The sequence below is a fragment of the Mugil cephalus genome, chromosome 13 (assembly GCF_022458985.1).
Source record: "Mugil cephalus isolate CIBA_MC_2020 chromosome 13, CIBA_Mcephalus_1.1, whole genome shotgun sequence".
In the NCBI taxonomy this organism is placed as follows: domain Eukaryota; kingdom Metazoa; phylum Chordata; class Actinopteri; order Mugiliformes; family Mugilidae; genus Mugil; species Mugil cephalus.
This window is the reverse complement of record NC_061782.1, coordinates 12,002,354-12,028,490: the sequence shown is the minus strand read 5'-3', so window position 1 is coordinate 12,028,490 and position 26,137 is coordinate 12,002,354. Positions and strand designations below refer to the sequence as shown.

Genomic DNA, 26,137 nt, shown 5'->3' with positions numbered 1-26,137 from the left:
TAATATTTTTAAAATATTTTATACTCCTTCTTCCTTTACTGTTTGTCCTCCCAGGACCCAGTCTGTTTGACCATTTCTGAATCCTAAAATAAAATGTCACCTAATTTTGGGACACTTATTTTGGGATCTCATGGGGAGTAGGAGACATTTATATAAAATGGTCTGGTCAACTTTGACCTGGAGGACAGCACGGAGGATATTTCCTTCACTTCTGTTCACATGTTTGATGTCGACTTCATACTATAAATCTACAGTTTTATTTTTTTGAGTATAGTGCATAATCTGTATTTATAATTCAAAGTCTATTCCACCTCATAAGATTGATCTCTTCACCAAATGTCAATTATTAGGTCATGATTCAAATTTCTAATATAATGAACATTATTTAGCATTGGCCTTTCATAAAAACTGGCATCTGCCTTTCTTCTCATGTAGTATTGCAACAAACCAACCTTAATCCTGTCGTACTGCTTATCGAGGTCCATGGATGTGTCGTTTTCGCCCCTGGTCTCGCTGCCAAAATCACTCTCAGGCGTCTGCAGAGCGTTTCCATTGGCATCATCATCCTCCGTTATCAGTCCCTTGGCTGCGGTTCCCTCTGGCAGGTTTCCATTCTCTTTACTTATATGGTCAGTTTCATCTAGGCTGCTATTGTTTTCGTTCCCTATGTTGGATATCCAGTCCAGCAGACCTTCAATTTTGTTCTTACTTTCTTCGAGACGTTCGACAGCCGCTGCCTGCGCACACGCACCGCACATTATCAACGCTGATGTCATGGTAACGTATCATTTAAACTGTCATCACAGACACGGAAGTAACACAAACCTTTTCGCTCTCCTGTTTTATGGCTGTCGTAACAACCTTCTCCAAGTCATTCCTGGACTCCTCAGCCCGCTGGTCGATGAGCTTCGCTTTGCTTTTAGCTTCTTCCAACTTCCTCTCAATAGCGGCGATCTGATCGGGCGTCAGCTTGCTCCGGTTTTCATCCAGAAACTTTTTCGTGCTGGTGATCACCTCATTCAAGGCACTGGCGTTCGTCAGCACGTCTTTTTGCAGAGCCTTGACATCAGACAAACAGTTTTATCCGATGAACACACGTTGTAACCGCTTGGAAAAATATGGATTATTGTCAAGGTGTAAGGCAGAGCAAATGAAGTCAAACCTGATGCTCCTGCTGATACTGCTGAAGGTCTGTGACACACTCAGCGTTTCCACCCTGTTGCTGATGACCAATCAATCGGTTTTCTGTCAATGTGAGATTATCACACACTTCCTCCAACTTCTCTGTAAACTCCTTATGTTTGTCCAACAACGACTGACCGAAAGAAGAACAAAAACACGAGTTAATATCATATTTGACAACGACAAATCTGCCATCAATCAGAGTCAGTTACATTCTTTGTAAAAACACACACATGGAACAAATCTCAAACCGTTACACTATAAAAGGCTTATCCCTACAGTCTGAACAGCCCAATCAATATTTGGAAAGAGGACGCAAGGGAAGAGAAACCGTTCAAGCACATAGAGGTGACATGCAACGTCTGCTTTGGAATCCAATTTTAAAATCATGTAAAAAACCATCTAGTATGCTGTAAACATGCTCCTTTGCATCTGCCACTTTGTCGTCATAGTGTGTAAATAGGCGCAAACAGACACAACATTGTGTTAGTGGGTTTGACGTGTGTGACCAACAAGGAAGGTACATTTTGTCCACTGTAGTCTTGAGGCCTGTAGGATACAACCAGCACAAAGGTTAGTCTGCAGGAGAGATCGAGCACTTACGCATGCAATGCTGTTATTTCTCAAAACACTGAGGCATTTTCAGTGGAATGAAAACTACTAAATCTGACTAGGATCTAAAAACATAACAAAGAGAAAAGAGCTTCTCATTAAATCCACATAAAACCCACAAAGAATTCAAATGTTTGTAGACAAAATCTACATATAGTGTTTATAGTGGAACTAGTTTTGTTTGGAGCACTCGCTTGTTACTCATTCATTAAATGAATGAGTCTGGGGTGATGTGAAAGTATACTGAGAGGTCTTATTTTTTAAGTTAAAAAATTAGATTACATACTATATACTACTTGTGCTATTAGCTACAAGATGCATGCAGGTCAGTTAATAAACCATATGTATCTACACAATTTTTAAAGAAAATATTTGTAATACATGTATAGCTTATGCACAGGCAAACCTTCTCCTGGCTTTCTTGCTCCCTGGTGTCCAATAGGACATCCAAGGCACTTCTTTTTGTACCAAGCCTCTCTATCTGGTCCCTGAATGTGCGCTGAGTGGTGCTGAGGAACTTGAGGAGGTAGCTACTCTGAGCTGGACTCAGGAACTGAGTGTGCTCAGAAATAAAGCACTGGATATCGAAGGTGACGTCCTCTAACTGGAGCCTGGCTTCTTTTAGCAGATTGTTTTCCATGTCCTGGAATGAGAAAAGATGGCGATATGCAGAGTGTGTTTCTCAGCTTGGTTACTATGAATGTGTAATGTTTTTAACTAGACTTTAACGATACCTTAGTCTGCTGACTCAAACGTTTCAGCGTGTCCACGTCACATGTGTCAAAATCCACGTCGCACGTGTCAGAGTTACTTCGAATGAGGCCGGCTAGTTCATCGAGATCACTGAGATGCATCTGGTACGTCTCCTCCAAATTTACCTGAAAATACATTTCAAGAAGTCAGTGTAGGATCTTGCTGCTTCATCGTTGTCTTTAAATTACCGTTTGAGCACTGACCTTTCCCGCTTCCATCGCCTCGACCAAGGATTCACCCCTTTCTTCACACATGTGGGAAACAGCAGCAAAATTTGGCTCCAAGTCCGAATACGTCGAGGACAGATCTTGATGGATTTGTGCGGGTATGTCTTCATTAGCAGAGTTTAGGAGCTGTTTGGCTTTCTCCATATCTACTGTCAGAAAACCAGCCAGCCTCGAAAGTTGGGACTCCAGCAACTGGATAAAAGATGCATTCGATCAGGAACAAATTCATGCATGTAAATGATATAACTAAACTATTAAAGAACGAGTCAGTAGGTTTTGGTGGATTATAGCAGTGAGGATGCAGCCTGGAGATACAAGTGTTCATAAACTAATGCTCAAGACATCATTCTATTTCTTAGATAAATCAAACAAACTGGGCCTTTAGATAAATATGTGATGTAAATTAAAAATGGGTTTCAGTTCTCACCTGACATTCCTCTATCTGGATCTGCAGTTCTTCCATGCCGTTCCCTATGGGTGCCTGGCTCACGAGGTCTCTCCTTACGTCCTCCAAAACATCAGCGTGATCCTGCAGTCTCCCAACACACTCCAAATAATCCTGGATGGTAAACTGCTGTGGTGAAAGAGGACAAAAAATGGAACAGTTACTCAGATATGAAACTACAGAATTGTGGCCAGTTCAGGCATCAATGACCGACTTGTACCTTTGGCTTGATCTCCTCAACTTTGCTCGCCTCTCGGTTGGCAGACTCCTTAGCAGACGGTTGCCGAGTCTTTGCGGCTGTGTCACCCTCTAATGACTCCTCATCCTCTCCCTCTGAGCTCTCCTCCTTGATGCTCTCCAGAGTGTGCCGCCGCTCGCCCTGGTAATCGCTGCCCAAAGCGGTGCTCAGAGAGTCCATCACTTCCTGGAGCACTGAAAGGTCCTGGCTTGAGGACACAGACTTAAAAACCTGCAGTAGCTGCAGCTGGATGTTTGGAGCACCGGACTCTTCAGTCTCTTCACTCACTTTTTCTTCTGCGTATGTTGGTTCGGACTTGTCATTGTTTTTTAAACTAGGGTTGTTCGGCTTCTGTAAATCTAGGTGACCACTCTCGATGATTTCATGAAGCGTTCTCCTCTCTTCAGAACTACCTTTATCTGAAGGCTGTGAATTATTCTGAACCACACCAGCAGTACTTTCAATGTCTTGACTTTGAGCTTTTTGTAAATCACTGACATCAGCGCCCTCTCTAATAATCTCACCCTGGTAATCTACAGGCTTATTTCCAGCATCAGAAACCATGGTTGGGGACGATGAACAAGCAGTGGATGCAACGTCTGACAGAAAATCAGTTGTGATGTGGGGATGCTCAGAAACACACACATCTGAAAGGGTTTCCTCGGGTTGGATTTCAGATTCTGGACTTTCTTCCGTCCTAAATCCAGACTCTACTGAGTCACTGTCTAATGACGCAGAGGGTAGATTTAAATAGGAGACATTTCCTCTAATATCAGCATTTTCCTTCACCTTGTTTGACGGTGGGAGCAGCTCAGTATCACTGCTGGCTATGAGAATGTCACTGCGCGGCATCGGTGTGCAAAACTCAACATCATCTGCATCACTGGGATTTGAGTCTGACAAATCTTTACGAGTGGGTGTCAAATCTTCCGTATCAGAGCTCATGTGATTGATACTACTTGTTGTACTTGTATCAGGTAACTGAGAGGAGGAGGAGGATGACGAGTTCAGTGTATGCGGAGGCCTTTCACAAACCGGTGCACAAATCTGGATACGACCACTTTCACAGTCACTGGGCTCTGATCCAACACTAAAATCACTTTCTGAATGAAGCACATCTTGCTGAGGTAATGTTATTCTGCTGTCATCTTGTTCCTTGCTATTGTCATGGTTACCGTTACACGTAATAGTAATTGGCCTTTCCACGAAATCCCCAGGCAATGAGTAATCTACACTCAGAGCTGGGTCACTCTCCAAACATGCTCTTTCCGTCTCCGTTCTAGTTTCCATAGATAACGTAACTAATTCACTCTCATCTACTTGCACGTCATGTCCCGCAATTGAAAACTCACTGCCTGTGGCTTGGCTGGCAGATTTACAGGAGTGATAAGTGAAACTGACACTCTGATCCTGGCTTTCGGACTCAGCATCGACGCCGTAGTTTCTGTCACTCTGACTAGATTGAAGCGTCTGAGTAGCTGGAGCAGAGTTTTCTATCACAACACCAGGGGCGTCGGCTCTGCCTGTCAGCTGGGTATTGATTATGTGCCGTGGGTCGCTGTCTCCAGCCACTGAATGCAATGTATCTGCAGGATGAACACACTCTGCAGTAACTTGACTCCGTGAGGAGGGTGAGATCATCAGAGGCTTGTGACCACCGTCTGAGGGAAGCAGATTATGTTCACTCGTAGTTTCTGCATCCCCCCTCCTCTCACAGTCTGCACTTTTATTTTCACTCTTGCTCTCTGTGCTATAAACCTCCTCATCCGAGAAGTCGAGCTCCATCCCGACGTCAACCTCCCTCTCAGTTGGCTGCTGTGCACTTACAGCTTCGTTCATATTAACTTCACCCCGATTATCATCTTCAGAGGTGGACTGAATGTTTTCTTCTGAGTAAACACTGCCAACATCTTTAACTAATCCAGACTGCAATGATTCTCCGACAGCGATATTAAAATCAGACGTCGACAAACTCTGCTGCTCTGTTTGGCATCTGTTTGATGCCGTCTGTTTCAGAAGAGGCACTGCATCTTCCTCATCTTTTAACGTGATTGTTTTTTCATCAGGCTGCAGGTCGTGCAGCTCTGGTATTGTCTGCACGTCTTCTAGTCCCTCATTAAGAGCTTCCTGCAGGTCACATGGTTCCATAGACGTGACGTCCGAAATGAACCCTTGCTCCATTTGGGCATGCAGATCTTCATTAGCACGGTCATTCAAATGTTCATTAGCACGGTCATTCAAATGTTCATTAGCACGGTCATTCAGATCTTCATTAGCCTGGTCAGGCTCACTCTCCTCCTCTCCCCAGTCTTTAGAGCTAAAAAGTGTAGCTTGGTGGACATCAGCACTTCCCGATTCACCGCACACTAACTCAGAGTTGTAATGTTGTTGTATCTGATGGAAATCTGAAGAGTCCAACATTTTGGACGGTGAGTCAATGCTTTCTACAGAACATATTGAGGGAGTGATCTCTAAAGCAGTTGGGATATCAAAGCCCCCAGAAACAGAATCTCCCACATTAATGTGTGCCTTATTTCCATAAACTTGCTCTTCAACTTCACCAGACTTTACTGTATTTTGGAACATGGTTTCTTCCACTTGTACAAACTCTGTGGTGTCCATGTCAATCCTGTTATCCTCTAAAACCTCCCTCACAGGCTCTGGTTTTAGAGCATCATCATTTTCACGCGATCTTTCATCGAAGGTGATTCTTGCGTTCCCTGACGAAATAAAATTAGGAGTCTCAGCTGCGCGTTGTGTGTCTTCATCAAAGGTAACTGTCGCGGTTACAGTGGAAACTGAACTGCGAGCATCACAAATGTGTCGTCTGCACTTCTCTTCTGCTTCCTCGTTTATGCGCAGCGGCATCTCTAGATCTGCCTGTTCTGAAAGATTATCGTCGTTTAAAGTAGAATTTTGATCAGTGTTTTCAGAAAATACTCCCTCTTCAAGAAAAGCTTGAGCTATTTCAGATAACTGCCTGTCGAGTATCAGCACCCTCTGTCCTGATTTCGGATCGATGTAACTGTTCGTCATCAAGTACGAGATGAATAACTGCTCGGCCTCGGCGGCAGAGGGGACGTTCACTTCTGAACTGTCGGCAGCAGGACACCGCCCATCGAGTGTGAGCTTTCTATACATGAGCCAGGAAGAAAACTTTTCGCTAAGACGGTCGACGTCGGGGAACACGTCGGGGATCTCCATGGATTTCACCAACTCTACTGTGCAGCTGTCAATCAAACCATCTCGAACAGCAGAGGTGAAATCAACAACTTCTGATCTTTCCGGGATGTAAAAGGCTGCTATTTTCCCCCGATTACTGAACAGTCTGGTGGTAAACTCGCTGGTGGTGGTTTGTTGATGAAATGAGGTGGACGTGGTTTCCTCGCTGTCGGGTAACACAAGTCCCATAAGCTGCTGCTGGTTTCCCAACATGACCAGAGTGCTGCTAAAGCTCATCAGATCGCATTGAACAGCCGTGTCCACCTTCAGCTCGTCATGACCCTCAGACTCCTCCGATATGTTTTGACCTACGTCCTGATCACTTAAACCTTCATAAAAAGTGTTAATATTCGTTCCTGATGTCAGTGATTTATTTCTGCTGAGGCATTTAAGTAAGAGTCTATTAACCTCACAAGGCTCGGTCTCCTCCCCAGGTTCTAACAGCGAAACATTTTCTTCCCTGCAAGACTTTTGCCTCTGAAGAATCTCTACATAGACAGAAGCAGGGATTAAACCACCCTCAAATGCCTTCTCCAGCATCAACGTGTCCCCCGTGTAGCCCACCTCAACCCCATCACCGACTTGGTTGACCTCTATTACCTTCATGATCAGATCGTCACGCGTGTTTCCCCCCCTGGCTGCTGCTATGTCAGACAGTAACACAGAAGTCATGTGTGAACTCTCTATGCACTTGCTTGCGTCATTCAACTTTGGCGTGTGGTTCAGTGCGGATTTGTACACTAGGTCTCGTTCGAGAGCATCATCCCCGTCCGGACGGACTTGGGGTTCAGGATGGGAGAGGTCAGATGTCGAGAGATCATCTGGGAGGGTGACACAAGTCATCTGATCAGCCAGGTCACTCGTGGTTCCAGACTGAGTCCCTGCGATAATGCTAAAATCCTGCAAGAAATTAAAAGGAATGACTTTACTCCACCTGCTCTGGCTTCAAAATCTGTATTCTAATATGCAATTAGAGTTTTCAGAAGCAAGACAAAATCTATACTCACCCCACACAAACGCGGGCATGTTAAAGTGTGCATAAGAGCAAGACTGCAAAAGGGTTGCAACATGAAAAGATAACAAGCAGTACATTTAAAGCTATCATGCATCTGGGAAAATGCAGTATCCGGCATCTTGAGTGGAGTTAGTCACATGGTGTCGCGTGTCCTAAATCAGACCGAAGCTGGGGAGCATGTTTACAGCATACCTAGGTTCTCTGGGATTCAAATTTACAACCCTAATTTCTGTCCCTAACAACGTGGGAGAAAGAGAATCGGATGAGAGATGCAAGAGAAAACGGCTCACACTGCACTAAGAAAAAGAGGACACTTGTTAGTCATGCAACTGAACATCAGGTGGCGCTGTTTTCCAACACACTGTAAGACAGTACACTTAGACACTGAGCCTAGAGTCCAACCTCTTCTGCAGAGGCTGTCTGATCTGAACACTGCTGGGAGAGCTCGTTGTAGGCCTGATTGAGCGCCTTCAGCTGCTCCTGGGCTGCCTCTCGTTCCTCTTTCGTCATCCTGCGAGACAAAATAAACAAAGAACGAAAGAAGCTCAGAGTCTCAACAGTAGACAAAGGCTTTGACGTCCTGGCAGCAGTATGGAGACTCACTTGTCACTGTGTTTGTTCAGCATCATTTGTGTGGCCCTCAGTGCTTCAGCAATTTGTTCCTTTTTAGTGACCATTTCCTCGACTGACACCTAGAAGATTGAACACACACACACATTAACATTTGCAGTAATAATTGTTTCATATGCACAACAACAGCAACTCTGTGGTTTGACTATCTGCCCAGCTGCAAACGTGCATAACTTTATTTTTAAAAAGATTAAACTATATTTTTTCAAACGAGTTAGTCATTCAAAATGTCACTTGATAATAGAAGACATATTTCACACTCCTGTGACTGCAAATAAAAACTAAGATCCTGCACTAGATAATGCGACCCAAAATCAAAAATGACATTTTTTTTTTATCGAAATGCTTGTTTAAAAGAGGATTTGTGTTAATTTGGTTCTTCCTCTTCTTGAGACTCTTATTGTCATTCAAAATGTCACTTGATAATGGAAGACATATTGTACACTCCTGCGACTGCAAATGAAAACTAAAATCCTGCACTAGATAATGCGACCCAAAATCAAAAATGTAAATTTTTTTTTTATCGAAATGCTTGTTTAAAAGAGGATTCAAGTTAATTTAGTTCTTCCTCTTCTTGAGACTCTTATTGTTATGTATATACTTGTATTTTACAGTACTGTTCTACAATATTAGAACCACTTCAGGAACAAAGAAAAGCAGAAATATGGGTTCATAATTAACAAAATACAAAAGTCAAAATCAAAAGCTGCCATTATTACACTGTAATCGTTGAAACTGAAGGTAAAAAAAAAAATATTCAAAGATTGCATTTGTTATTAGATTTTACATAATTACAATAAAATAAAAATCAATGCACTGATTGCATACATTTACTGTTCTGTTTGCACAGTCACTGATCACAGAGATACAAATTAACCTCTCACTGTTAAATTTATGTGACCATAGTCTGTGCATAATGACAGTCTTCACTTCATTTAATTCATCTATCTATATCCTTACACTGGATAAAACTGATTATGTTCCACAGGATTGCCAAACTGGTTTGCATTATCATGTACTGCACACAACAGAAATATTTCAAACTAAATAAGAGCTTCAGTTGAATAATAAATAAATAATCAGCTCTCGTCAGCATGTACAGCATGTTTCCTAAGACATACAGGGAACTGCTCTATGCACTGCATTTGCTGCATTTTTATTGCACATTTTTATTTTATTTTATTGCACTATTTTCATATTTTTTATATTTTTATATTCTTTGCATATGTATACTCTTGGCCCAAAGAAACAAATTTAGTTTCTATGTGTAACACAGGAATGACAATAAAGAACCTTGAACCTTAAAAAAAAAAAATCATATATTTGTTTATTCATGACTATGTCAGTAGCCTGTGGGGCTGATGTGATTTATGAGTGCTTGTGCAACATAGATTTATTGTTATTGAATCAGTTGGTGGTGATTAAAATGTGATTCAACATATTTAACCACTTGAATCAAATATGAATTAAATGAATCAGAAAGAAGTGCGTTTTTATTAGAAATCATAAATTGTGATAAGAAAGAGAGGCAATATCATTTTCATTCAAAAACACTGTGGACAAAAACACACCAAGAACATTTTTTTTTTTTTTTTTTTTTTACCTGAGGCTTATTAGAAGCGTCTGTGTTGGCATTGCTATCTTTCAGAGAATTCTCCTCATTGCTCACGGTCTGTTTCACATTGGACACCCAGTGCAAAAGTTTGCTAACTTTATCACCGTGCTCTCTCTTCTCCTCATCAACAGATCTCTAGAATTCAAAGCAGATGCACTTTTAACAAGATTGCCACTTGTACTACAAAAGAAATCAACACAGAGTGGGAGGGGCATTTCCAAAATATAAAAATACATTCACAATCAGACTCAAAAACAGCAAAAGTCAAGAATCATTGTGGGTTGCATCAAGTGAAATAAGTGACCCACACAAGGACATTCAACTGTGAAGTGAAGGGAATGTCATAGCCAAACAAAACCAAAAGAAATCCTCTGCAGGTTTTGGTTTTATGCAGCAGATACATTTACAGATATTTATTTATATGCCCAAACGTAATGAAATGTTGATTTGGCTCCCAAACCATGAGCTTTCGTAGCCTCCAGTAACCTTAACCCAGTGTGACAGTCGAACACAGCTCTTTCAAGAGCCTCTTTGAACGTGATTCGTCTCTTGGTCTTCGGACAGGTGAGGATTTTGCCGTGGCACCTCTCGTCTTTGAGAGCGGCAGCAGTAACTTTGTCAACGAGGCCGCTCTGAATGACCTCCTCAAGCGAGAATCGATCGCGAGTGCCGGGATTTATCAGTCCTCCCGTCATTAGCTGGAATTCAATGCAGCGAGAACCGGCGTCCTTAGGGAAGAGATTTTCCTGGACAGCCTGGGAGACAGATAAAGTCTTTGCAGTCTTAGGGTGAGTGATGCCGTTAAACGCCTGCTCAAACTGCTGGAGCTGCTGAGTCAGTGACTCATCTAAAAGGCCTCTTTTAAGGGCCTCAGAGAGAGAAACTTTCTCCCCAGAGGAGGGGTCGCAAATACCTCCGGTGCAGGCTTGGGCTTCTAACAGTCTCAACGCAGTAGCTCGATCAGTAAAACCCTGTTGGAAACCCTGAAGAACCGAGAGCCTCTTCTTCCGAGTGACGTCCCACAGACCAGCGATTGGGCTGTTAACATCCTCCACAACAACCATTCTTGAAAATATGATATCTGCAACCTCATAGATACTAAGAAGCCCACTGCGGTAGCTGTCGAGCTCAGATGATTCAAGAAACCTCTGACTTAAAGCGGACTCTAGACAAAGTTGTCTGCCACTTTTGACATCAGTAATGACGTGAAGAAGGCTTCCACTGGAGCCAGCTATAAGTTTTTCCTGCCATTCACTTTCCTGCTTTGACAGAAACAGATACGTCCTCTTGTCTATGTGTTTTCCCTTAAACGCTTCATATGCTGACATCTCAGAGCCGCAGCTGCTGTTGACGACTGACACCCTATGAGACCTCGTAGGAGATGTGTTTGTCAGGTGTCTCTCACCAAACGGGAAGAGAAAAACACCACCATCGACGTCATACACGCACGTCTTAAGTATTTCAGAGTAGTACGCCTTCTGTCCAGTGTCGGGGTTGTGATAACCTTTGGGGTTACTGACTGGATCACACAGACCCTGTAGAGTCTCCTCGTTCAAAAGACCCTGATCAATAGCAATGTGAGCCGGCACCTTGACACCGGTCTCTGGGTTTATTAGCCCTCCAGCGGCAACCTGGACCTCAAGGATCTTCCTCCCCTTGTTTCTATCAAGGATCCTTTCCTCCATTGCCCGAAACACAGACAGCTTTTTACCCTTATAGGTGAAGCCACTGACAGCTCTCTCAGCCTCTAACATTTTATCTTTCAGTCCAGTATCTATAACGCCTTTCTCCAGTGCCTCAACAACTGAATGAATTTGTCCTGTGATCAGATCTGTAAGACTTCCCGTTGCAGCCTGTGCTTCGAGAAACTCAAGGGCATATGTCTTTGCTAGGAAGCCCTTTTCAGCTGCTTCTAGGAAGGATATCTTTTTCTTGCTTGACTCCACATAAATTCCAGCTATAGTAGTTGGTTTGCTGATCTGATGATGAAGTGAAGACTGCACCTGCTCCATTGTCACAAGACCCATCTCCAACTTGCGTACAACTTCTTCATCCAAGAACCTAAATTTGAACAAATTTTGAATATTTGCAGTCCCTTTCAGTTCTGGGAGCTTCTGGGGAGTTGAATATGTCTGTTGTCCATCTGTTGAACTCTTCTCTGGCGAGACTACCATTTCTTTGCCTTGATACGTTCTTGTCTTACTGGTTTCATTTGACCATTGGTTTGTTAGGCCACACAGAGCCATGTATCCATGTGTTCGCACGGTGATGGGCACGTCAGATATATTATGGCTGTGGTAAGTCACACTTTGCGTATCTTTTTGTAGGGCGATGGGAGTTTGGTAAGAAGAGCCATCGGAAGTTTTCTTCATTGGTGAATCGTGTTGAAGGATTTGGCTTTGAGTGACTTCTGTTTTATCTTGTTTGACTTGTTTAATCCCTTCAAGTGGGTAAACTTTATCCACTGTCGCCATCTGTAGATGTGACATTTGAAAAACTAATAAGTTATGGCTACAGATCAGTTGCAGCAACAAATAACCAACTGTAAACACTGATGGTTGATACTGTATTACAATTAAATATATGTATGTTTATGATGCCTTAAGGCTGAAGTAACTTCATCCATACCTTTGAGGACTCTTTCACATCAAGAACCTCGTTGGTGTATTTTGCACCCTCCTTTGAGGACACCATCTTCTGCATCATGGTAACACCTGCCTTCGACAACTCAGCTTTGTTGTCTGTCACAAACTGAAGGCTGTTTTCAGTCACTTTCACTCCAGGTGCCGAAAGCTTTTCCTGAAGAATTTTAACCTCTTTGACGTACCACTCTACTTGTTCCCGAAGAGTTCTTACTTCTATTTCTCTAAGTGTCAGCTTTCGCTTGCTATCCATCAACAACAGCTCAAACTTTTTGGATTCATTTGAGTGTTCACTACAAAGGCTCTGCAGAGCAGTTATCTTTGAGTTGAGTCTGATTTTATCTTCCTCAAAATGGGCAATTTCTGACTTTGCGTTTGACAGCTCTTGAATGAGTTTTGTTCTTTCCTTCTGCAGTTCGTCCATTTTTATTTGCAATTGAAGTTGCTGCTCCGTTTGTTGCTTTGACTCCACTGTGCTTTGATGCACTGTTTTTATCTGTTTCACATCTTGTTTGAAACACTGATTGAGGATGTCTGTTAAGCCTTCGCTATGCGGCTGCGGGATTGATCTCTCATTTTCAGCAGTGATTTGAGACTGCAGTGAAATTAGTTTTTTCTCTACCTCCACCTGCACTAGCAACAACTGCCTCTCATAGCCCTCTTTCTGAAGCTCCAGTTTACTCTTTAATTCCTCCAGCATTTTCTTGCACTTCTCTAGCTGCTCTTCCATCTGCTTGGACCTCTGCTGCAGAACATAGTTTTCTCCATGCTTTTGCTCAGCTTCCATTTGGGCACGTTGCAGCTCATCTTTCAGCATCCTGACTTCATAACCCAATGAAATATTTTTCTCCAGCGCCTCAGCTTTCTCTCTTTTCAGGATCGTGCTCTCATGTTGCAGATTTGATCGGGATCTGTCAGAACTAGACATCGCCTCTTTGGTAGTCGCTATATTTTTCTGAAGCTCACTCTCGAGCTGCATTATTTTTGATTCTTTTGCTTTTCTTTCTTTGATCTCTTTAGCCAATTCGTCTTTCGATCTCTGCAGAGAAGAGCTTGATTCTAAAAGTTTAACGTTCAAGTTCTCTACAGTTGCTTTCTTATCGTTCTGGAGAGAATATATTTCCTGCTTTAGGTTTTCTGTAATTTTCTCTGAGTTACTGGTTAAGCCTTTAATACTATGCTTATGTTTAAAAAGCTCATCTTCTAATTCTCTGACTTTTTTGAGAAGATTGTTGCTCTCGGCCGACTCTTTCTGCAGCTCGGCGTTCTTTTTATTCAGAATCAAATTCAAATCATTGATTTGAGCATTTTGCATGTGGATCTTTTGGTTTACTAAATCCTTCTCAGCAAACACTGACTTCAGTTCTGATTTGAGGGCTGTTATTTCCTTCTCGTAATTGTCAATAATTAAGTTAAGCATTCTGATTTTCTGCTGAAGTTCAGCCATTTTTTTTACCTCCTCGCTGTAATCTTGCAGTTTAATTTGAAGCTCATGGGAGGCCTGGGATTTCCTGTTTAGCTCCTCTTCAATAATTCTGACTTGTGATTTGGTGCCCTCTACCTGAGACTTGAATATTTTAATTTGCTGATCCTTGCTGTCACTTTCCACCATCACCTGATCAAGTTTAGCTCGTACGTTCTTCAGATTGTGTTCCATCTCCACATTTATCTGTTTTACCTCATCGATTTTTTTCTGCAACTGAGAAGCGACAAATTCACTTTTTTGAACTTCTGCCTCAAGGTTCTTACATTTGAGCTGCAGTGTCTGCTCAGACCTTTTCACTACGATGTTTTCTCCCTGTGCAGTTTGAAGCTGCTGTTTCCAGCTCTCGACCTCTCTCTTTAAAGACTTGATCTTCTGTTCTGAGAATAACTTCTCTTTCTCCAGTGACTCAGTCTGGATCTGAAGACTTCTGAAGTCACTGTCAGACGAGACGTTCATCCTCGTCAGCTCGTTCACTTTAAATTTCAGCTGATCTATTAATGCCTGCTTGGAAGCCACCTCTTCTTCTAAGTTGTTAATGTCATAACTGTTTTCCTGCTCAATTGAGCTTTTCTTTTGTAGCTCTCCTTGCGTGATCTTTAACTGCTCTTTAAGGCCTTCGACTTCAGTGCTTTGGAAAAAAGCATTTTGTTCAACTGAAGACTTTGCCCTTTGAAGGGCTCTGATTTCTTCTTGAAGTTCATGAATGGATTTCTTCATGTTCTGAGACTCTTGCTGGAGGTCCTCTGAGTCCTTTCGCATGTGAATTCTTTCAGTTTCCATGTCCATCTGGAGTTTTGTCAGTCTGTTGTTGCTGTCATCCAACAGCTTTTTATAACTTTGTGCTTTCTCTTCAGCCATTTCTGCTTTTTTCTGGACTAAGACAAGTTCATCTTGTTTCTGCTGTAGAGCGTCCACCATCATACTGTCTGTTTCTCTAACTGCATGAGACTCTGGTTCTTTGTCCATCTCTGACTGGCTGTCAAATGCCTGAGCCTGATCATTTCTTTTATCCTGGACTTGACCGTGGAAGACCTCCTCTGCTGAAAAGTCAGCTGCCTCCACATTTATTTCTTTCCAAAGCTTAGAGCTCTTGAAGTCTTGCTCATCATTTGTTTTCTTTAAGAGGTCCTCTAGTTTCTTCTGAGCCAAAGAACATGTGGCCTCTGACTGCTCTATCAAAAGTCTCATGTGCTTCAACTCCTGCTCACTCGCAGCTTTGTCTTTCAACGCTATCTCTAATTTTGTGCGATACTGATTCATGTCATGCTCGTGCTGTGCTTTCTGAAAAGTAAGATCGTCAATCGTCTTCTGTCGTGTTTCTAATTCTCTTTCCAACTTTTCCAGCTGGGCTTGTCTTTCAATGAGCAAAGTGTCCTGTTCCTGGACACATTGCCTAAGTTCACTAATCTCTACTTCCCCTGTGGCTTTTTGGAGCTCCATGCTCTCGGTCCTTTTTGCATTCTCAGCTCTTTCAAAAGCCTTTCTGCTCTATAATGCAAAAAAAAAGTCATCCACTATATTATATAACAGACAACAATGATATTTCAAAGTGATTCCTCCAGGAGTTTGCACTTCAAAGAAATTTGTTTTATCGTTATATTATTATATTGTATAATAAAAATTAGTTATATTGTGGATTCATGTATTGAAAGTCCCCTTATAACAACAAGCAAAGTACAATTCTACACGTGTGTCTTGTAAAAATCAGAGGCCACTCTAATTGGTCAGCTCTGATAGCTTGAGGTAGGCATTTCACTAGATGGAAAGCTAGTATACACCCACAAGTGCAAGATGAGTCACTACATACTTCGCAGGGACTTAAAGATTAATCTTATTAGTCTCTTTAATTACTGCAGTTTTTCCACTACTAAACAAACTCCTGGAGGGAGAACGGCGTCAGAAAACATTTCTGACAAAGAATCGAAAGGCTGTCCCAACCCAACATGTCACCATCACCAACAAGGAGCTACCATACATGCATTTCCTTTGCTTCTTTTCTGGAATGAAGCAAATTATTGTCACTCAAAATGAGCTGTAATCAGAAGAAAGACGACTCTGAAAGGAAGATAAGAAGTCAAGGTGCACAAAATACTGCAGGTGTAGTGAGGTAGTAAAACACGTTATTAACACTGAGAAGACCTTGGACAAGCACATACACGAAAGCAAAACAAAACTGACATCATAGCAATTAAAACCAAATAGCCCCCAAATATGAAGATTCACTCCATAAAGCATAACAAATGTAGAAAGAGAGTAAATATTAAAGTATACATTGCTCACCTCCTCGTCTTCAGTTCTCTTCAGTGTCTCGCTGGCAAACTTTACATACTGTGTAATAAGAGTCACAAGAGCTGTGTAGCGTGTGCGTAGATCCATGAACTGCACAAAATCAAACAAAGACAAACAAGTATGTCATTGAAAAGGGACTGTTTATCTGGACTTAATTTCTGCCGTTGACAAAGTTGATGTACAATTTTACCTCTTGCTGAATGGCATCAGAAGTGCTCAGCATCCTCCGCTTCTTGAGGGGAGATTTGTGTTGCGAGTCAACCATTGCTCTGAATGTCATGAGCTGAAGCTCGTAATCCTACAAAAAGGTCAAAGGTTACATGGTTAGCTTTTTTCAAAAACAGCTTTTATAATCAAGAAAATTTCCCCAGTCTCCTGTGTAAGTATATAAGAAAACAAAGTTTTTTCCACAAGTGTACCTAATGTTTTGCCAAACGAGTGCAAATGAACTTTACCTTAATGGCAGATGAGTACTGCTCTGAGTACTTTTGACATTCATCAATTCTGCCCTGTTTTTGGTCAATTTCAGCAACAAGGACCTGACAAAATTGAACATATTTTAACACATTTTCATACAGTTCATGCATACAAATGAGTGTATTTTAGTGTGAAGCTCAGTCTTGTCCTACCTTCTGTTTGTTCAGCAGCTCAGCGAGTGCTTTGCTGTCTTCTGGCTTGTTTTCTTGGGCCTTTAGCTGCTCTGCTTCCATCTCCCTAACCCACTCATCCAGACTGCTGTACGAGTCTCTGTAGTGTTTCAGAGACTTGCTGATGCCATCCAGGTCCCGGAGCCTGAAATGTATGAGATAATGTATGAGAGAATATAGATATGTACACTATTATTTGTAATAATATAGATTTTTTAATGAACAGAAAAAAAAACACACTAACCTGCTGTCAATCTGGGAGTGAATGTTCTGCCATCTCTCACTCAGCTGATCTGCCTTCTCCTTGTGCCAGTCGAGATCGAAGTCGCGCTCGTTGTGTGCCTTAAACATGCGATCGCTGATGACGCGTGCTTTCTGCAGCTCATCCTCCATGTCGTGGAACACTCCCTGTTTTTCATCGATCTCTGTCCTCCATTGCTACAATCAGACCCAGGAATGATTACTCCGTGAACTAAAAAGCACTAAAAAAGTCTGACAAATGCTGCATCCTAACTGCGTATTACCTTAAGTGTAGAAATGACACTTTCAATGGATTTGACATCGGAGTTCATAGCGTCTTCTTCATAGAGTTTGGATTCATAGGCCTTAACCAGAGCCTCTGCGCTCTGGCTGTGCTTCACCACCGAACTCACTGTTTTTAGTCTGTAAAAGAAGGAAACATCTGCAGTTCTAATACCTACCTGTTGCAAGAATGAATTTGTGAGAGTTAGAGCGTCTCTTACTTGTCCATATAAATGGAGGACATGGAGTACACTTGGGTCATGCTCTGAATGAGGACGGTGAGTTCAGAGGAGAGCGTTTGTACGGACGGAGCGCCTGCAGCCTGTCTGAGGAACTGCTCGCACTTCTCCTTCATGACATCCAGATCCTCCTTCAGCTTATTCAGCTCGGCCGTCTTCCTCTGCAGAGCAAAGGCGCACGTAGAAAACCTTGATCAAAACAACGGATGTCGCTTGACTGCTTGTAAAAGTCCAGTGATGACCGGATGTGTACCTCGTGCTCCGTGATGCGCTGCAGGCTCTGCTCCAGGTCGTCTCTTTCCAGCGGCGTGCGGATCTGCCTGATCAGGTGCTCTTCGTGGGCCTCCAGGTGCATGCGGAAGTTGCGTATTTCTGAGATGTAATGATTGTACACTGACTCCTCGTGTTCCTCTGTTAACCAGAAGGGGAAAAAAATACATTTCAAAGTGTTGTTGTGTTTCCTTAGAAAAAGGCCGGGGTTCTGCTTTCATTTGAAAATCACAACTATTCGATAGGTGATATAGTTTAGACCAGGTAGACCTTGTACTATATATAAATACACATTATTATTCTTATTATTATTATTTTGCATTCAATACTAAGCTATTCTAATAATACACAGGTCCAAATATTCATTTTTCATTTCCAACACGTGCAACAGTAGGGTGACTGTGCCAGAAAATTGCGGGTGAAAATTAAAAAAAATAAAAATAAAATATATATATATATATAATCAACTAAATATCTGTAGTACCCCCCAGGGGTTGCGGACCCCCTGTTGAAAACCAATGGTTTACACTGACAGTAACAAGTACACCTCTAGGTGGCATCACTATCAAGTAGGACCTCCTTTGTATAAGGTTGTTTTCAAGTTGTAGTCAGAAACTCAGGAGAAGGGATATGAATGTAAATCAATGTGTGTACATATACATATACACAGATTTACCTACACAGGCCGTTATCTTCTCCAGATGTTGCATTCAAAACTCCTTAATGCACAAAAGCAATAAACTGGTATTTGCTTTACATTCACAGCAAAGTCAATACTTCCTTCATTCTGAAGTTAATTCAGAACAAGGCAAGCATCATTCCAAAAGGCATTAACTTGAGACTTAGACAGCTTAAAGGGCCATGTGTTTCACTTTCGCGTGTTGTGTTCAATGTACACCGGCACCTCCCGGTTGAGAAGGAGGGGAAGGAGGGAATTTGAGAGATCCTTGCCTCTCTCTGCGGATCTGAGCAGTTCCTGGTAGTACTCCTTGCAATCCGCCACATCTCTCTCGAGCTGTGCGCAGTCTGCCACCGTGAACACCTCCGACTCCTCGCTGTCTTCCAGGAACTCGTCGAAGTGGGACTGCAGGTTGCTCAGCACCTGCTGATGCTCGCCCGGTAACATGGTCTTTATCTGTAAGACAAATATGTAGCGTACATAAGACAAAGCTGAGCCTGACTATCAGAAATCAGAATCATCAAACAAAGCAAAATATGTCAGACATACTGAGGACACATTCCAGTTGCGGATGGCTCGTATGTCGGCTGTTAGGTAATGCCAAGACACCACGCTCTTCATGTTGATGTGGGAGTGGTGCCACAGTGCCAAGACGTTCTGGTATAACTGCTCAGTTCTGTAAATAAACGAATCCATGATAAAGCTGGTCACCTGAATAAGGGCTTTTAAAGCTATGTGTATTAAAGTTATTTTTACTTTAAATACAATGTAAAACTCTCAAGGCACGAAATCAAAATCTCACCTTGTAACCATATCAATAGCCTCTTTGTTGGGCGGAGGCACAGTGAAGCACACGGAGGGCACCATGGCCTCATTCCCTGCTGGGTTGATAACTTTCCACTTAGCCCGGTGAGAGTTGTTGGCCAACACACACTCATCGTCTTTATAGATGGTAATCTTAAAAAGAATCAAGACACAATATGGATTTACTACATCATCTTGAATTAAGAGGAAATGAATATGGTGAAATGTGGCACAGACAGAGGTACCTCGATCTGACGATAATCACAGATCGCTTTAACGGGGATGGAAGATCTCACAGGGCTTTCAGGGTTCCTGGGTCTGAGCTGCACAATATTTTTAGCCCTTCCCACTAACCCAGCGACAGTGCTGCGGTACTGAAGGAGCTGCTCTTTTTCATCCTAAGGACACACGCAAAAAAAAATATATATATAAATATATATTTTTGTTTGCAAAAATATGCATATTTTTTAATCTTTCTGACAGTTTACCATGGACTCCTGAATGAGATCCTCCAGTCTGTGCAGGCTGCTCGTTCGATCACAGCCGTATTTTCTGTGAATTGAATCTTGCAGACTCTTAAGGTAGTCCAAGGACTCTTTGGCATCACTGAAAAACTACACAGAGGAAAACGTTTGAAATTAGATGTGGAAAAACCAAAGGCGTCTTGCTGTCTTTGCGGAAAACGTCGAAAGGCAGAGGCTCACCTCAAAGTAAACAGCGTTCTCCTTGAGATGCTGCTCGACGCACAAGCAGAGCTGTAAGATCCAGCTCCACTGCGTCTGCAGCGCAGCTTTGTATGCCTGAAGAGAAAACACATGAAATAAAACTATACGTAAAGAGAAAAATTACAAGCTGAAATTTGTGGAAGATGAATGCAGGGTGGAGACACCACAGAGCTGAGGGTAGAGGGAAAAGGGCCTTACTTCAATTGTTGGCCTGGCCGGGTGGTTCTTGAGCATTAGGCGCTCTGCCTTGTCCTGCACAGACTTGATGGTTTCCTCCTTTTCATCCAGCTCCCTCATCAAGTCCTGCATAAAGACATTAATCTCAATATCGCTGGCACTCCGCCATGGCCGGGAACCAGTTTTTCCATTGTATAATACAATCTGAAATACTGTCGTTCAAGCCACAGTTCAAGCTCAGATTGTATTAAACAAAAACCACTGCAACATAGCCAAAGCTACGCAACCAAAATAAATGCAAGAAAGTTATTATCTAAGTTGCTACACTGATTAGATTACGGTTTATTGAAAGACTGTTTAACCAACTCACAGCATGGTAGTCTCTTTTCTTGGAGATGTTGCTGTTGCGATCACTCCAGTCGAAGGCGACCTCCTCTTCCTCCTTCTCGTTCAGCCAGATCAGCTCTTGAGTCGCCTGCGACACAAAGTCGTAGAGGCTTTCCAGGTTGCTTTGCCGCTCCCTCGAACCGCTCTGAAACCAGCAGGCATTTGCAGGGTTCAAATCAGCGCTCATTTTAAGTGGGGAGTTTTGAGGTCAGTGAAACACTTACCAGCAGCCTTTCGTACTGCTTCTCTAGTTTGTTCAGTTTGTCTGAGTAGGATAGCTTCAGTGGCATCGTCATCTGAATCTGAGGAATGAAGAGCATGATTTGGTTTCTTTAGATGCTGAGGGACTGTTGGCATTTCCACAAAGATCACAACTGAGAGAAAATCTGAAACAGGCTTACTTCGCTCATTTTGGCTTCTTTAAGACTCATTTGAAATTCTTCAATGGCTCTGTGCACACTTTTGTGGGTCTCTAAATGTGTTTCCACACTTGGCAAATCGGAACCCCACTCTGCGCGCTCCAGCTGCAACTTTAAAACACAAGAAATATTTTTTAACACCTCGCATTACAAGAATTAAAGTGCACTCAAAACAAACCGAGGGTATCTGCTTACCTGCGTTTCTTCTACCCAGTTCAGGAGCTCCTGAACATATTTCATGTTCACCTCCTCTTCTGTCATGCTGGGGTCTGCCAGTGAGGACTTCAGTAAGGGCTTCCGGATCTGCATGTGTTTCAAGTGCCTGAGACTACCAGGGTCCATGCCACCGCCGGTCCCCACGTAGCTCTGGACTGAAGAAGGCTGCAGGCTGGGGGTCAAGGCAGGGGTCAAGGATGGGGTCAGGCACGACGTAAGGCTAGAGGTGAATGTGGACCCGGGGGTACCTAACCCCCCGGGGGTGAGTGCAGGAGTGAGGGCTGGTGTCAGGCTTGTGTTAATGTTCTGGGAGAAGCCAGAGTTCAGGCTTTGTGTGATGCCTGAGATCATCATTTTGGTTTGCTCTGTTGTCAGGGTGCGACCTTTGCTGTACACGGAGGAACACTCGGCTCTCAGGGAGAGGAGTTCATCCCGGAGTTTTGATACCCTGTAAAGAACAGGAGGACAGCAGCATGAGATGTCTCACGTTTCAGAGTAATCACTGTTATTTCTGCAAGAGGATCTGATCCGTACCTTTGGACGAGTTGATCTGCAAAAGGGAATTTCCCATCCAGAAGAATCTGGATGTCCACTACTTGTTGTCTGAGGATGTTCTCGCACTCTAACAGATAGCTAGCGATCTCAGCTTCATTTAGGAACTGAATGCCAGACTCGAGACGTTTCGCATCCTTAGATGAGAAAAAGAAAATTAAGAAAAACTCAAAACTTAAAAGCATAAAATCATACAGAGCTCGAAGTAAACTTACAGACTGCAGGGCTGTTCTTGCCAGCGCCAGCTTGTCCTCGCCGTTGACACAGTCCCTCTGGACCCTGTTGGCAATTTGCTGCAACATCTCAAGCCTAAAAAAATGATGGCGTTAAAGTTACTTCATATGTTGTCACTATTTTTATTTTAAATCACAGAAACCAAGCATGCACCCCGTGACCTCACCTGGACCCATAGGCGATGTTGTTGTTGAGAAAAACCGAGCTGTTGATTTGTAAAGGCTCAGTGAGGACGGTGTCACTGGAGCCAAAGCTGGTGAAGCTACCGTTGCTGACAGACAAGGTCCCGCTCAAGTACGCCATCTTTCTATACACGGTAAAACAACTATTGCTGTCACCAGCCACGAAAGCTACTGCGCCCTAACCATCCCGCTGCAAGGATCCCAGAATCTGTCCAACCGTGACGGCCTGACTGCAAGCATCCATGCACCAAACTGCTGGAACAGCTTTCACCTTGCTCATATTTATAGTGTCAATTCCAGGTGAGGGAGCGTGTTGAGACTCCCACCCTGAAATACTATGCCGCCCTCGGGGGTTAAAAATGAAATAGCAGGTTGAGACAGTCCGCCTTTATAAAAAGCCTTTATAAAAAGCCTTTATAAAAAGCAAGACTACAGGGCACTGCCAATGTGCTGTTTCTGCCAGTTTTCACCACACCCAGCACTGATTATCCGACTAAGCTGTGTTTATGGACCATGATGACAGGGACAGCAATGTAAACTTGTCTGTCAGCACACAGCTCCAAAATAAGCAATTTGAGTTTCCATAGAAATAAGATCCAGCCGGCAAACAAACATTGATGGAAACATCTCTTCATTTTTGGGCTCAAACATTTGGCTGCAAGTCACTTGCTCATTGTTATTTATGTTCATAGCACTTGCAAATGTCTCCCTTTTTACAGTAACAAGATCCGTCTTGTTTGCGATCTGCAGAACACATCTTCTCTTTCCGCCTTTTCATCGCGCAGGATTTGTTTGCTTACAACTAATTCTACTAATCACTTCATCATCTGCGGAGGCAACTCAGCTGTGGCGCATGCAAAGTGAGCACATCTGACGTCTGTAAAACCATTCGCGCAGGCCGCATCGGTGAGGGGATTTCTACTTTAATAAGACAAATCACACACTGACCCTCAGCGTCCGGTTTCAGCAGAGACATTAATGGGCTTGCAATACGACACCGGAGCTCTCTGCCTACACTGGCCACAAAAAACATCATGCTGACTCATGACTGCTCCTCCATCTCGATACTTTGAGAAAAGAAGCAGATCAGCAGGCAGTTTCATCGTTTCGAGGCTTCACACGGTTTCATATTTTGCCACAACAAAACACTCAGTTGCAGCTGCTGATGTGCCCAAACAATAACACATACTTGTATAATTCAGCTCAGTTTCGGAGACTTTAAGATGCTCGAATGTTGTTATGTGCAGGGTCAGCGACGAGTGCTAATATTCTCGGCGCCTCCACGTACCTTTCCACCTCTGGCCTCAGGCTCTTCTCTCTTTCCAGCATGGCAACGATTAATTTTCCCCATTCCTTCTCCACGTCATTCGGGTGATGACCCGGGGGTAGCTGTATGCGTCCGAACTCGATCCACATCTGTCATCACAAACACAGACAGTTACCGCTGCGACCTCGCCACCGCGTGCGCTTGCAACGGGCTTCTGCTTGTGCATTTTGCGTACCTCGAGCATTTTGTAGAGGTTTTGGATTTTTGTTTTCTCGTTTTCTTTCAGCGGGATTTCGTGTTCTTTAAACTGCAGATACTGTGTATAAAGTGCCTGGAAGAGAGAGCAGAGATTTTGATGTACACACCAGGAGAAATGTCTCTAAGTGCATGCACCAGAGGACCTTCGCTGCTATCGACTTCTTACAGTAAACAGATGCTGCTGCTCGCTCATATCCGTCAATAACACTTTGAGTGTCTCAGTTTGCAAATTATAATTGTTCTAAACTCGATAAAATTATGTTTATGTGTTGCCGTATTTTACCTTGAGTTCCACAGGGTTGTTGGGGAATGATCTGTCTGACATTATGGCCACGTTGTGTTTGATCCACTGGCTGAGGTATTTGATCATGTTCTGGTACTCCACCCATTTTATGTCGACATCCTGTTTAAATAAAAAATAAAAAAAAAATCATCAGCAATAGGTCACTTTAAAGAGCTTCACGTGGCACGGTGTTAACTTACGTTAGCATTAATTCCATCAACACCGTCGGGTACTTTGGGGAAGGCATCGTACAGCGTTGAGACGTACGTGATGACGGACTTTTCGTCGGGCGACTGAACGTCAACGTCTGATGAGGAAAAGGAAAAGGTCAAACATGTCGGTGAGCTGTACTCTGAGGGGTTGATCCTCAAGTCAAAACCAAAGCTTTACTTCACCAAGAGCTTAAAGCTTTCATAGTGTTTTCAAAGTCAAACTTATAATGACACGGTTCTCACCCTCGGGGTCCAGGAGCCTGGCTACCCCCAGCTGTTCAGCTACACAAAACGCTTGTTCTAAATTTGATCGGTTGGTCTGCGCCGACACCCGGCTCATGTCGACCAGGTCTGGCCTGAAACAGAAAGAGATAGAGAAAGAGGTGAGTAAGAGGTGCATGGCAATCAAACAATAAAAGAAAAAGAAGGCGTGGGACGTAAATGAAAACAAAACCAGGATAAATGCCAATAACCGCATATTTACGTTGTCTGACTAAAATGCAAATGTGTTCTTGTTGTGCACAAAAAACAATACCTGTATTTATGAATGATGGCATTAAATAGCCTCCCATCCCTCCAGGATGTGGTGAAGTTGTCACATCGTACACCTACGTAGCCCTCTGTTATCTGCTTGGACCAGAGCAGCAGCCTCTCCTTGGCTGTCATGTCCTCGGACTCTCCTGTCACATGGATCTCCGAGATCTGACACAAAGAGAAAGGAAAAAGGGACGGTGTTTGGGAATGAGCTGGTTTTATATACAGAGAAAAGGCGCCAGCATTGTTGTCATCCCTTAAAAAGCAAGCCGTCAACCAGGGATGACAACAACACCAGCTAGGACAAACGTTATTAATGAATGCTGAATCAAAACTTACTGAGTGTGACTGAGAAAAGACATTTTAAGCCTTAGTATTGTAATGATGTCAATAATGAAACTAAGGCATTTTATTTACCACGAGATAAGAATCGAATCTTTCCTTATCACGAGCATTGCATAACAAGAAGTTGCACAATACACCACACTCTACAGTAGGAATATGGTGACGTAAAACAAATAACGCCACTTGACAGGTTGAGTTCCGCAGTGCATTATATCTGATACCTGAGCAACGTCTGTGATATTGACTCAAGCCTTTGTAGACGTTGCTTTGCTTTTAACGCACATAAAAAATGGCCGGAATGATGGAAACGCTGCAGGTTAGATATAATTTCAAAAAGTTAGCCATGCAAGGCGCAAGAAGGCTGGCTTTTTGTTTCTTTCTATTTTCAATTTCGCATAAAAACGCCAACTCACAAAGCAGTTCAGACAAGATCGAAAAGAGTCAAGATAGTAAATAGGATAACAAATCAATTAAGTCAGATCTGGTTTAAAGGTTGACATCAGTAACAACACTGTGTAACATTTAAATGCAGAAGCACTACAGCAACTGTAGCACAGACAAGATTAACACTGGCACAACTGAGACAATCAATAGCAAAACCAGCAAAGGAATCAGTTTATCTGAATTCTATAGTTCAACAGGTCTACTGCCACAAACACAAAGCTGAGTTTGTCCACTCTAGTCCGTCCAGCTGGAACCCTGAACTGATGATTACAGCAATAACTCCAACCTCCTGAACAAGGGATAATCTGGACGAGCCAGGTTAGCCTTCCAACAAATGAGCTTAGCACAGATGACAAAGAGCTGAGCCTGACTTACTCCACTAACT

At 42.9% G+C, this 26,137-nt stretch overlaps 1 protein-coding gene across 27 annotated transcripts in view; it reads right to left on the bottom strand.

The window, feature by feature from the left end:
• The window catches only part of dst (dystonin), a 95,329-nt gene that overhangs the window by 38,292 nt on the left and 30,900 nt on the right, over nucleotides 1-26,137 (bottom strand). For 24 of the 27 annotated variants that reach the window (XM_047603878.1, XM_047603884.1, XM_047603880.1 and 21 more), the window contains 38 exons: nucleotides 24,965-25,131; nucleotides 24,673-24,785; nucleotides 24,418-24,524; nucleotides 24,218-24,337; nucleotides 23,912-24,007; nucleotides 23,698-23,825; nucleotides 22,209-22,302; nucleotides 21,976-22,130; nucleotides 21,421-21,889; nucleotides 21,208-21,336; nucleotides 21,031-21,108; nucleotides 20,790-20,951; nucleotides 20,441-20,545; nucleotides 20,222-20,317; nucleotides 20,006-20,131; nucleotides 19,763-19,915; nucleotides 19,516-19,670; nucleotides 19,263-19,389; nucleotides 18,986-19,169; nucleotides 18,018-18,175; nucleotides 17,747-17,925; nucleotides 17,528-17,666; nucleotides 17,248-17,441; nucleotides 16,986-17,148; nucleotides 16,812-16,895; nucleotides 16,547-16,654; nucleotides 16,348-16,446; nucleotides 9,928-10,074; nucleotides 8,298-8,386; nucleotides 8,097-8,205; nucleotides 3,440-7,579; nucleotides 3,202-3,348; nucleotides 2,751-2,966; nucleotides 2,529-2,672; nucleotides 2,201-2,437; nucleotides 1,163-1,315; nucleotides 826-1,059; nucleotides 453-737 (listed from right to left, as the gene is read on the bottom strand). In XM_047603878.1, the coding sequence (XP_047459834.1) occupies nucleotides 453-737; nucleotides 826-1,059; nucleotides 1,163-1,315; nucleotides 2,201-2,437; nucleotides 2,529-2,672; nucleotides 2,751-2,966; nucleotides 3,202-3,348; nucleotides 3,440-7,579; nucleotides 8,097-8,205; nucleotides 8,298-8,386; nucleotides 9,928-10,074; nucleotides 16,348-16,446; nucleotides 16,547-16,654; nucleotides 16,812-16,895; nucleotides 16,986-17,148; nucleotides 17,248-17,441; nucleotides 17,528-17,666; nucleotides 17,747-17,925; nucleotides 18,018-18,175; nucleotides 18,986-19,169; nucleotides 19,263-19,389; nucleotides 19,516-19,670; nucleotides 19,763-19,915; nucleotides 20,006-20,131; nucleotides 20,222-20,317; nucleotides 20,441-20,545; nucleotides 20,790-20,951; nucleotides 21,031-21,108; nucleotides 21,208-21,336; nucleotides 21,421-21,889; nucleotides 21,976-22,130; nucleotides 22,209-22,302; nucleotides 23,698-23,825; nucleotides 23,912-24,007; nucleotides 24,218-24,337; nucleotides 24,418-24,524; nucleotides 24,673-24,785; nucleotides 24,965-25,131 (9,789 nt within the window). Of the gene's footprint in view, nucleotides 1-452; nucleotides 738-825; nucleotides 1,060-1,162; nucleotides 1,316-2,200; nucleotides 2,438-2,528; nucleotides 2,673-2,750; nucleotides 2,967-3,201; nucleotides 3,349-3,439; nucleotides 7,580-8,096; nucleotides 8,206-8,297; nucleotides 8,387-9,927; nucleotides 10,075-16,347; nucleotides 16,447-16,546; nucleotides 16,655-16,811; nucleotides 16,896-16,985; nucleotides 17,149-17,247; nucleotides 17,442-17,527; nucleotides 17,667-17,746; nucleotides 17,926-18,017; nucleotides 18,176-18,985; nucleotides 19,170-19,262; nucleotides 19,390-19,515; nucleotides 19,671-19,762; nucleotides 19,916-20,005; nucleotides 20,132-20,221; nucleotides 20,318-20,440; nucleotides 20,546-20,789; nucleotides 20,952-21,030; nucleotides 21,109-21,207; nucleotides 21,337-21,420; nucleotides 21,890-21,975; nucleotides 22,131-22,208; nucleotides 22,303-22,393; nucleotides 22,644-23,697; nucleotides 23,826-23,911; nucleotides 24,008-24,217; nucleotides 24,338-24,417; nucleotides 24,525-24,672; nucleotides 24,786-24,964; nucleotides 25,132-26,137 lie in introns of those variants that run through there. The other 3 variants (XM_047603879.1, XM_047603901.1, XM_047603900.1) reach the window with 3 other exon arrangements.